This window comes from Elgaria multicarinata, chromosome 6 (genome assembly GCF_023053635.1).
Source record: "Elgaria multicarinata webbii isolate HBS135686 ecotype San Diego chromosome 6, rElgMul1.1.pri, whole genome shotgun sequence".
In the NCBI taxonomy this organism is placed as follows: Eukaryota; Metazoa; Chordata; class Lepidosauria; order Squamata; family Anguidae; genus Elgaria; species Elgaria multicarinata.
In genome coordinates this window covers 89,456,608-89,468,999 of record NC_086176.1, presented here as the reverse complement: position 1 = coordinate 89,468,999, position 12,392 = coordinate 89,456,608, and the positions used below count along the sequence as shown (strand labels likewise).

At 39.1% G+C, this 12,392-nt stretch overlaps 1 protein-coding gene across 1 annotated transcript in view; it reads left to right on the top strand.

Annotated features, from left to right (window-relative positions):
* IPO11 (importin 11) overlaps positions 1-11,652 on the top strand; it is an 84,978-nt gene extending 73,326 nt beyond the window's left edge. The window contains exon 29 of the mRNA XM_063128025.1: positions 10,092-11,652. Within this exon, the coding sequence (XP_062984095.1) occupies positions 10,092-10,256 (165 nt within the window). The 3' untranslated portion in view covers positions 10,257-11,652. The remainder of the gene's footprint in view (positions 1-10,091) is intronic.
* The last annotated feature ends 740 nt before the right edge of the window (positions 11,653-12,392 follow it).

Below are 12,392 nucleotides of genomic sequence, written 5' to 3'. Positions count from 1 at the left end.
GCATAACAAAACATAGATGGGTACATTTTGAAATCCATGTGCATAGAAAAGCCCTCTGCTACTGGAGGGACCCCTAAGTGGGTGGTTTGAGATGATAAGGAGAGATAAGGAAAGTTTAGTGTTTAAGTGTTTAGTTTATTTGTTGTTTCAACCATCATGGTCATACCAACTTTACAAATGCAATACAAGTAAGCACACAAAAACTCTACAATACGTAAAATACGAAAGGATACTAAAAACGTTTTCATTAGAAGATGCCCACAAATATGTAAAAGTTCATTTTAATACAAAAGACTTAAAGTAAGAAACACTAAGAATTTACATTAAAAGGTCCATAAATGTATAAAAATTAATACTACTACTATGTTAAAACTTCATGTTAAATTTCATCATTACAGTTCACCATATTGACCGCTATGAACCTTCTTCTCAACTTTTGGGCAGCCACTGCAAATCTTGCAACACTGTCTGTCACAAATTTGTCAGTTTAGTGTGTTGCACATGCAACCAAAGGAAGAAGAGGCCATCTGCAGCCTCTGATCCAAGCCTTCCATGCCTGTTCAAAAAGCCAGAGGACAAAGGTGTAGTAACATTTGGCTTACCCATGTTGTGGAATGCTATGGAATTGCAGCTTCTCCTGATGATAAGTTTTTAATGGCCCATTACTTAACTCCCTATCACCTGAATACACCCTTTGTAGAGATGCAGCAGCAGTCACATGCAATCCATAACATCAAGTTTCAGCCATGCATTCCTTGCCTTCTCACAAGGAAATACAATAATCCTGCTTATTAGAAACCAGTGATAAGTTTTAACTGCCCGATTATTTTGAAGTTGTATATTTGATATGTCTTGCTTTAAAAATGTGTTGATTACTATTGAGTAGTTTAGTCTTTGCAGCATCTAATAGTACTACATAGTGAATAGTACTACATAGTTTTTGGTGTTTTTTGTTTTGTTTTGTTTTAAAAATCAAACTACATTTTTTTCCATTCTGCCTAGTAATTCACTCTAATGGAAAATTATGCTAATGAGTCCAAGAATTTGTCTCTTTGAAGTATTTGATTTCAGAGAGTATAATTAGGTTACTTCTCACAGTTTATTGACATGTGATCAACTAAAATAGGTTTCTGTTTCATTAAGCATGAAATCTAATGTAATTAACATTAGATTTCACTTAGGTTTTTGACATTTGCTATACATTCTTTGGTGTGTGTGAATTAAATAAAATTGTAGTGATTTTCCTTTTTGAATTTTTTTGATATCTCCTTCATCTAACAACAAAAGATTAGGGACTTGTTTGGGCAGGAGTGTTGATCTCAGCTGGAGATTACTCATTCTTTAAGTTGCATGAGCTGGTGGAGAAAATTATATTATTTTTGTATATTTTCACCCTGATTCTTAAAACAGCCCCCTTTCCTTTCTTTTTTTTATAACATAGCCACAAGTTTTATTGGTTACAGCTCACAGAGTTTGATATGGGAGTTTGGTATACTATAAACTATAGTATCTACAAATTAGAATTAAAACTAGAAAATAAAACATCCGTTAGCCAACAACAACAAGCAGCAGTCAGACCGGGAAAACCTTAGAATTCAAAAGCTCAGCAAAATATCCAGGGTATACTTGTCTATACAATGTCATTCTGACCTCTCAAAGGAGGGAATTCCATCACTTCAGAGGCCTCCGCATAAAACCCTCTTAATTTACAACATTGGTGGGACTACAAAGCCAGGGGCTGGATAAATTTGGGATCTCTGCTTTATATTGTTTCATGTAGTATCCAATGGTGTTCAGTGCTGGTGTTTTATATTTCAACGTTATGACTATTTTCTATAAGATAAAGGCCATAATAAATGTTAAATAGTTGTGCACCGTGATAAACTTTAGAATGAGGTTAAAATCTATTAAAAATGCAGCAATACACATACTAATTGAACAAAATATTCATTATTAATATGTCTGGCAAATTACTTTTCTCTGTGGTACTGAACAATTTGAGAACTGTTTTGTCTTTTAAGGCAATTTTAAGGTGTTCTCAATTTCTAAAACCCAGTTAAGTATTACTTAGTCTCTTGGCACTGAGTTTAATTCCATGAAATAACATTTGCATTATTACGCAAACTAAATTGCCACGGTAGTCGTTGCCATTAAACTAGCTCTTATTTTCTGAAAGATGCCTCAAACTATATTTTTAAACGTTTTAGCATCAAGATGAGCCCTACCCCCAAAAAAATCTCCAGTCCATGCCAACAGCTTCCCCAGATGTTTCACATGATCAGTCCAGTCATGTGGTGGGTTTGTTATAGCCTGGCTGCTCACACAAATGAGTTGTTCTTTTTTTTCCAGCTCACCTGGCTGTGATTTAAAATAATCTGAAATCAGATGAAGTTGATGCTTTCACAGGGCTGCATGAGATTACCACATGTCAAATCAGATGGGAAATCATATCAGGTTAGCATTTAATCTGGGGATGACAGGTTGCCTAGTCCTGGGCACTCACATATTAAGGGGTGGGTAAATTTCCTCTTTCCAGCTTTTTACCCACAGCATTTTTTTGCTCAAATAGGGTGGCTTCCTGTCAAGTGAAAAGGCCTATGGAAATTTTGAGGCACAGGTTTACGGGAACGTGCAGGCAAAGCAAGTGTTTTTTCTTAATCACAATTTAGAATTCTTAAAAATAAACATAAATGGCAGGCTGAAAAAAGCAACATTGAGCATAATTATAGAAATCACTGCTTTACTAAATTTAATAGAGGAGGAAAATAAGCACTCAGTCTGCTCTTTCCAAATCCTGGAGTTCCCAGGCTTGCTTGTTATATCCAAGCCCACATGCTCTACTGTATTGCAAGTTAAAAAGATGGTCTAGCTATGACTGTGCCATGCCTGCCTTTTGATCAGCCTCTTCCCCCTGATCTCTGATCAGTAGATTTCTGCAACCACCTCCCTCTTTCTCCCTCCAACTCTGGTCAGGAAGGATGATATATAGCTCCAAGATAATTATCTGCTTGTGGGGAGGTAGCATCCAGCTAGAACTTGGATATGTAACTTGTAAGCCAAAACATCTGGAGCACCACAACTTCCATCAGCTTTAGCTAACATAGCCAACAGTGAGGGATCATGGGAGCTGTAGGCAAAAACAACCTGGACCTAGAATTTCTCATCACTGGATCTAGAACTTCCCATCACTGCACCAAAGCTGCTTTCCTTCTTATTTCCCCTTAGGCCGAAGTAAGTGAAACTGAGTTGCTAGGCTGCTGGGGGGAAAAGCCTCTCTTTGGATTTGTCAGAAACTCACACTCAAATCTTGGGTCCAAATTGAAAGGAGATGTTTATCAAAGGAAGTTAATAAGAGACAAAAGGGGAAAGCAGAATGAGTACTTGAAACTAAACAGTAAAATAGCTTGCTAATGTACGCTAAATGCTTAAATGCAAAATATTCACAATGCGGGAGTTACCTAGCGACTTTCAGCATACATCGGATCTTCAGATGGTCAGAAGAGGTGACAAAAAGTGTCAGGAATCTTAATACATTTTATGGTGGTTAGACAAGAAGGGCCTATACAGTCCAGGTAAACAACCTTAGCCAATCCAATGACTGATATATAATCAGAAAGGGCATGCCTGACACCTTTTGAGTGAGGAGATGGGTTGTGAAGGTATGAATTAAAAGGAGATGATTTAGGCTATCTCTGGCAGATTTGATAGATCAAGAGGCATTCTGTTTTGTGAATCTGGAAGCTCCAGAAAAGGCAAATGGTGTTCCATGTCAGGTATAGATGCCAGAACCTTGTTCAAAAACACTTGTCACTTTAGAGAAGGTCACCGAAGAGCAGCTGCCTGACACAGAAATAGCCGAGGGAAAAGTAGTAAGAACAAGAATGTAATGGTCTTCCCTCAAGAAGCCTAGAGAGGTTGTTTCAGCCTAGTTCAGTTGATTGATATGTCACTTCCATAGTAGAATCATAGAATCATAGAACAGCAGAGTTGGAAGGGGCCTACAAGGCCATCGAGTCCAACCCCCTGCTCAATGCAGGAATCCACCCTAAAGCATCCCTGACAGATGGTTGTCCAGCTGCCTCAGTAAGGGCTATGGTCACTGGTCTTTAAAAGTGGGCCGCAAGATCAGTCCAGATGGGTTGCAGCAAAGCTGTTGCCGCCATGCTGGACATGGAGAAAATTGCGAAAGTGGCTCCCACGTTGCAGGTTGGGAGTCCGAGGTGGGTCTTGGGTCTGGACCAGTTGAAGACCACTGGGTTAAGTCATCCCTCCTTCATCATCTTATGCCAATCATAAGCTGAGATACAGTCCACTTAGGCAAGAGAGGCTGGACGTATCCCCCTTTAAAACTGTTTATAGTTAAAGATAGCAAGAGCATAGCAGGTTATGGTTTCCATCAAGAGTTTGGTTGGAGGCTCATCAATGGATCAATTATCTCCTGGAAGCAGCCATTTCAAATTTTATCAAACACATTTGTGGGAAAGGATAAATAAAAGATAAATCTGCCTAGCAGAACTGTTTAGTTACTCAGCATTGCCTGGCAGAGGTCAGGGCAGAAGTATTTTGAAAATATGAAACCAGGCTGTATGGGAGGCTGGATTTTTCCATAAAACTATAAGCCGAAGCCTGCTTCTGCCAGAGTTGTTTACAAACATTGAATCCTTTGCGTGGCACACCATGAAGTGGAAGCATTTTTCATTGGTGCTTGCCTGGGGCCATAACCTTTTTACTGGCCTTGTTCCATTTTTAAAAAATAAATAAATCATATACTTGCTCAGTCCATTATTGGACCTATAATTCAGCCCAAACAGTTTCATTTTTAGTAGCAGATCCCAAAGTATCTGTTTCCTGGCCACTGCCTCCCTGTAAGAAAAACCCTCCTTTCATCAGAGGGCCATGCAGGTGTTCTTAGGCATAGTGGTGCAGCTAGGCCTGGATACGGCCAAGTTCCAGGGCTTCACAGCCCTAGGGGTCCCCAATTGACCACTCAGAGAGTGGCAGGTGATCAGGTTGCCAGAAATAGCAAACTCTGTACTCATGATGATACTATGATTTAAGTGAGTTTAAAATGCAGAACTACACATGCTCAGAGCATTTTGATTTTTGAATCAGGGTTGGCAAACAGTTTCGGTGTTACTACACTGGAATATAGAGGTAGTGGTAAAGCTTGGAATGGTGGTTAGGGGGCAAAGAGGAATGAGTTCTGTGCTTCACAACTGAAGTAACACACATGGCCATCTAAAGGGGGTCCCCATAAGACCATTAAGAGAGCAATCCTATGGCCACTAGACAGAGTCTGGTGGGGCATAGGATAGTTCGGATTCCTGGATCCGAAGTCAGAAACACCACTCTGACTTCAGACCCAGGTGTCCGAGTTCCCCTCCCTCACACAGCTGGCACAGAGAGAACTGCACCAGCGGTGTCTCCGAGCTCGCAAAGGTGACCTCAGAGAGGAGGAAAAGAGGGCAGTTCAGTGGGCAGGGAGGAGAAGGAACTAGGGAGGTCGGCTTACAAAGGATTCTCTGGCCTTCCCAGCTTCCTTCCCTCCCGCTCCAAGGAGCCCTAGCTAGAAGGGCAAAAAAGCCTGTCTAGCCAAAATGCAGAGCAGGAGCAGCATGGAAGCAAAGATCACCTCTGGTGCTCTTCTTATTCTGCATTGGATGACCGTAAACCCACAAGTTCATAGGTTTATGCCCACCCCCATGGGATGGTGCAGTAAATCCAGGGTTTAAAATTACCTAGCTGGACCACTGCTTAGGCACAACCTGAACCCTACTAAGGGATAATCGGCACTCACTGGTGTGGTAATGCCATTCTTTCTTTAAAACCAACATATCAACCCCCTGTGTTCTTTAAACAGTACTATGTTCTAATCTGAGCTTTCAAATTCTTTAATAGAATAAATATAATATGTGGGAGTGTGACTACTCTAAAATACACCTACAAGTGGCATCACTAAGACGTTTGTGTATCTAATTAACTGATAGATTGGCGTGCATAACCTCTTTTGGGCCTGAGAGCTGGGGCATGAAGGCAGGTAAGCATGTGCGCATACATGCACACACACATGCATGTTACAAAGATACATGGTACAGCCACATAAAAAATTCCTGTCTATCTGATAGATACTTAACCTGGGAATTTTTTATATGATTGGACCATGTATCTTTGTTTAGTTCTATAAACGCCCATGTCAGTTGCTTCTGTTCTGCTGTATTCTGGAAGTATGGTGGCTTTAATAAAGTTTAATGTTGAGACTGTGTTGGTATGTAATAAAGCTAGCTAAGCTATTCTGTATGAAAGCTATGCCTGGCTAAAAATATTTTGTAGAGACTCTCATAATTAGAAAACTGCTAAGGTTGGTTAAACTAATCTGACAGAATAAGTGATTTCTTATTGTTGCCTAGGGAGATGAGATACTATTAATAAGTTGACAGTTAAACTGAACAAGATGAAGTATGAATACAGTGTTATCCCTTTATAGGCCTTTGTTCAGACAACAATACTGTGGCAGGCACTCAGCATTAATTTGTTGGAGTAATACATAACAATTTGCAGAACAGAACTGCAGAATTTAGCAAGTGGTAGTTTTTAAATTTGCTCTTAAAGGTCGTTTTAAAAAAACAAAAAAACAGCACAGACCCTTTTCTTACACCCCATTCTGTGGTCCCACTATGCTAGGGCAAATGCAGCCATCACATAGCCATAGTCCAATGAGCAACCAGCAGGAGAATCAACAGTACAACAATAGCTGTAGAAAATAAAGGCTAACTCCGCAACACTGACACTCCTATGGGGTTATTCATAACTCCAGTGCTAGTCACCAGTAACAATGACCCTGTTCAGACAACACGCTAAACTACAGTGGTTAAGCATTTTGAGCTAAACTTTATGGCTTAGTGTGTCGTGTGAACCATCCCTAACCATGGTGGCTACATAACTACAGTTTAAACACGCTCACTAATCATTTGCTGTAAAAGGGTTAGCGGCCTGATCATGGCTTACCATGTTGTCTGAACACGCCCAAAGTCACAGGCTGATGCCCACATATTAACCGTGCATGAAAGGCACAAGGTTGAAAGCAGGATTGTTACACTGATGTTGCCCTACCCTGTATGAACACACAAGGCATGCACATAGCTTCAGGAATAGGCAACACTGCCTCCCCCATTGGAGGCCTCCCTTGGCTCAGCAGTCAGGAAGCATGCATACAGAATCCGGAGGCTTCCTAGGAGAAGAGTTCCAAGTCCTGCTGGGGTGGATCTACAGCAACTAGTACGCAACAGACAGCACATTGAGCTGCCTAGGAGGAAAGAGCACTGTAATGAGAAACAATGTCTCAGTTCATATCCCACAACAGGGAGATACAGATGTGGCCTCCACAAGACGAAGTTCGCCTTTCGAGCATTGGATGGAAAAAAGAAAGAAGAGCAAGTCTAGAATCCAGGTGTCCCAGTCTGCAGAGCAACACTATAACCAGACAACTATAGGAGGAGATAGGAGAAAGACACTATGACCCATTTCGGACGATCACTTAAACAAGTTGTGTTTGGGCGAATAGTGAAGCAAATGACGCCCATTATCAAGCCAATAAAAAAGAGATAGACTCTAGTGCTGAAGAGTAGAAAAGTTTTTAATCTCTTTGTCCGAATGTCTCTACTGTTTAAAAATATGTTTTTTAAAAAAACTGTTTGAAAAAGGGCTCGATGTTTCAAATCTATCGATCCTTCCTCAGGAGCTGATTAGAAAGAATAACATGAAAAAACAAAGAGTCAAAATGGAGCAGTTAAAAGACTTCTTTACATTCTTGTCTTCCGTTGTCTCTGCAAACGTTTGCTGCAGAGATTACAAACTTTTCTAGCCATTAATGATAAATTGACATGTAATATTAAGTGGAGAAAAGGCGTAACTAAAATAAATGAGTTTGAAGGAATCTGGAAACAGTTCCTAATATTTGTGTTTACTAAGGGAAGTGGGAAACCGCCAGCAGAGGAAACGATTAGATTTTGGACTCAGGAATGATCCCGAGGTGGAGGGTGCACTTTTATGTTAAGAATGATTATGTTGTAGTATGATAATGTATAGGTAATAGTTATTCAACATATATGTACTCAACATTTATTCAATATGTATGTAGCAGTTGTTTAATGTTTTTCTTTTGTTATTATTATTACTATTGTAATGTTTTATGTATGTTTATATAGTGTAGAAAACAAATAAAAACTATTAAAAAAAAACTTTTCTACTCTTCAACACTGGAGTCTATCTCTCTTTTTTATTGGTCCTACATAGTGTTTTTCCCTCTTTATCTTGACAATAGCCCAGTATCAAGCCACCATGGCTTGTTTAAGCTGCAGTGATTGTGTGAACCGGGTCATGATGCGGGCTAAAACGGTATAGAAAAGAAGAGAAATTGGGCCTTGAAAGGCAGAGTTGGTTTGTACTTCTAGAACAGTGTAGGGATGTGTTGACTATGCTGGCTGAGATGGAAGTTGTAGCCCAACACTTCTCTATGGCACTTGGTTGAGAGGTTGATCTAGAGAATAGAAGAAAACTGAATTGAAGGAAGATTCCTTGACCAGGGATGATTGCGCTTCAGGAATGTGGAGCTAAGAACACCCATGTTTGACTTCTAAGCTGATCCTTGTTTTCATTTCTAATAGTCTAACCTTCCACTTCGTAGTTTTGGTTAAACCTTCAGTTACATATTATTGAAGTCTGCTGACTCCAGGACCACCAGTCTTTACTTTTTGCCAAAGACAGAATGTTATTTATGTTAGTGATGAATTCAGTTTTAATTTTAAACCCAAGTCCCAAATCTTGGTCACAGACTCTCTTATTAATTCATTGTAAATCACTATTGATCTGCTTTTCTGTCTTTGTGTCACCAAAGAGCACCTGATGGGGCTACGGGTCCTCTTGTTCTGAATTTAACAACGAAATGTCAATACATTTTTTTATTGATCCTGCAAAATTTATTTAACTGTCCCTATACCTGTACTAAATTTAGAAATGATAACTGGGAATCTGAGAAAAAGAGGAATTACAAATATGTCAGAAACTCATTGGGCAATATCCAAAGCTAGCTGTTAGCCACTGCTCATTACTTGTGCTCATGGGAACAACCACTAGCGTAACAGGAAGCTACTGTTTCCTAGAGCAACTTCAGAAACTAACTGAATTTGTATAGATGCAAATGTAGAAAAAATGCAATAATAATAATGATAATAATAATAATATATGATGCATCTCACCATAATGTGGAAGACTACCCAGGTGACCTGCATGCCTGCTCAGTCTGCTGTCGGGGTGTTGATGAGTAACTTCAGTGCCCCTACTCTCCTGCCTTATGATTTTTACCTTACACTAGGCTTGGATTGGACAGCCCTTCAAACAGAGGATGTTTTCAAATAAAGGGCAGTCCTCTGCCAGCCCTTTAAATATGGGGAAGTCCTATGTGAAGTAGGACTCAAGGTCACTCTACTACTAAGCCTATACTTTTTCGACAGGGAACAACAAGATTTGTCCAACCCTCTGTGGACAGAACTGTAGACAGAATCTACAGCTTTCAAATAATCTTTTATAAATACATACCTTTTAAATGGAGATGCGGGGTAGGGTCATGATTGATCAAATCCAGAAGAACCACAACATTGAAAAATGGCTTGGCCTATTGGCTGAGTCTGTAGAGCTATGGTTCCTAGTCTAGAATTTCCGAGACATTTCTTGGTCTAACGTGTGCCGTTGATGGGTGATGAAAAAACTAACTGTGGTACCTAGGCTTTTAAAATTTCCTGATCGATGACAAGTGCAAAATTGAAAGTGTTTTAGCAGCTTCCCATTTGGGGAGTTCAGCACTGCTAATTAATGGGCATCAAAGCTAAAGGTTAATTTCATTGGATGAAGTAGCAGAATTTCTCTTTGAAAGGATTCAACTGGCCGATCATGCTTCTCCATGTAAGCATTGCAGAAAACAAAAGCTTTTTCTCCCCTCCAGCAAAGATTCTACAACAGATGAATGAGTCATAGTTGCACTTGGTTTGCCTGCTGTGTTTTCATTAATATATATTGTTCTTATCTGTATTCTGCAGCTTGCACTAAAGGATCCAGTACACTCTGTGTCGTTGCAACAATTCGTATATGAGAAGCTAAAAGCACAACAGGAATTGCTGGGAGAGCAAGGTTTTCAGGCACTCATGGAAACTGTGGATACAGAAATCGTCACACAACTACAAGACTTCTTACAAGGATTCTAAATAAGCGCAGACAAGATTTTTCTACATCTCTTTCTTCACTTCAGCATTTAAGAGCAAACTAGGCAGCCAATCCAACTGCAAAGAAAAAAACAGCTTTAAAAAAAAGAGCTTCTGTTTGATATGAAGAAAGAGAGGCTATGACACTGATCATTCTTTTTCAAATTAAGGGAAGATTGAAATAATAAATATAAACTCTCCTAATTCACATGAGATGCTTGTTTCAAAAGACTGTAATTTATACATGGAGTAAAGGATTGCAGAAGAGAGATTCTGTAAACGCAGGTGTTTCATTTACTCTTAGTAGAATGGTAATGGGTTTGAACTTACGATTATGTGCTCTTATCACTTAAGGAACAATGTCTAGCTATACTGCTTTTTCTGCAAGGGCATCAGCTCACCTAAGCCTTACAATATTGTTTACTATTAAAACTAATAAAATGCAAGGACTGGAAGTGTTAACAGTGGGAAAGGATGTCAAGCATGCATCCTCCATCAAGCAATTTAAATTGTACAAATATAGTGGTATAAATAGTTGAAAGCTTTCTTAAGGTTTCTTCTATGGGGAGTTGAACACTAGTCTTTTGCATGAAAAGAAAACTACTGAAGTCATCCGGGTGTTTTAAATTTGCTATGTTGATCCATGCAGAAGGAAAGGGTTTAGTGATTTTCTCTTGTATTAGCTCTGCAAAAATGCTTTTGATTTCAAATGTAGCACATAGATACAGTGATGAGTTTCTCTATGTGTGAGATCCAAATTGATCCTTGATCTTCTCCTCCTCCCAAGATGGTGGGAGTGAATGTATTATACACCCTGAATGAAAAAAGGTGATTGAATATATATTTTCTGTTGTAGAAAAGTGAACTTTTTAGGTGGTGAACAATGATGAGCCAAAGCTTACTAATTTTATATAGTTCTGGATTACTCTAGAACAATGGTAATGATGAATTCTAAATATTAGGTCTTCATCTAGGAAAATGAAGATTACAGATCAGGGAAAATGAGTTGAGATAGCTTTTGCGTTTCAATGTTGTCATAAAAGGTCATTTCTGCCACTTCCTCCTACTCTAATTCCCAGCCTTTATCTCATACCTCCTATTTTAAGGAGAGCCTTTTTTTATTTTTAGGCAAGACTTCTTATGTCCACTGTCTTCTGAGGTAAGAAATGTTTTTTTAAAAAAGAAACAATTGACAGTATACTAACCAAACGTTAGTGTAATACTCGTGCAGAAAGCTGGAAAATCTATGTAACCATGGGGAGCAAACATCTCCTTGTAAACTGTAGATTATAAAGTGTTCTAGAAAATAAATTCTGATTTTCTTCCCAGAGTACAAAACAGTAACATGTCAATTAAATTTTCTAAAGATATCTCACTTCTGATTTATTCTGTATGCTTCTCTCAGACTGCATAGAAGTCTTATCATTAATTCAAAGGCACTGTCTCCTTTAACCCACATGTAGCTATAAGAAATGGCAGTACAATGAATTTTTAGCAGCAATATTGCCATGCAGCTTTCCATGGTACAACTCTCGTGACCTTGGGTTTACCTTCACTGTCAGCGGTTTAGTCTCAAAAACATTGCTTAGCATAAAGAAAAACCCAGAACTAAGATAAATAACTATTAAATATTTTGCAATACATTTTAATTGGAACATATTAAGTAGGCTTAGGAATTTTCGCACAGTGTACAGCTTGACACCTGGCTGAGTTTGGCTGCTAAAATAGCTGTAACTAAATTTTGGAACATAGATATACCCACATGGTGAGAAATCTAATCCCTAGCTGAAAATAGCTTTTAGTACACAGTATTCTGAAAACCTAAACATGTTTATGCGTGGCTGTGGTTTTTAAACTAGATTTTTTTAAAGGTAAAATTTCACTGTTTGCCCAAGAGCAGGTTGAAGGCAAAAATCACAGCCTATTAACTCCAAGAGGATGTGAGGGCACAATGACTCCCTAAGGAAGCCACACCGTCTCATCACCTCTCCTATTAGCTGAATGTTCCACTTTCCTAGGTATGTTTCAACCCTGGCAAATCCAGCTGAACTCTTAGAATTGCCACCCCTGTAGCTGATAAAATTCTCATATGTTTCCTCCACACTGAATAAACCTCCTTGTGTCAGACCACTTTATTGA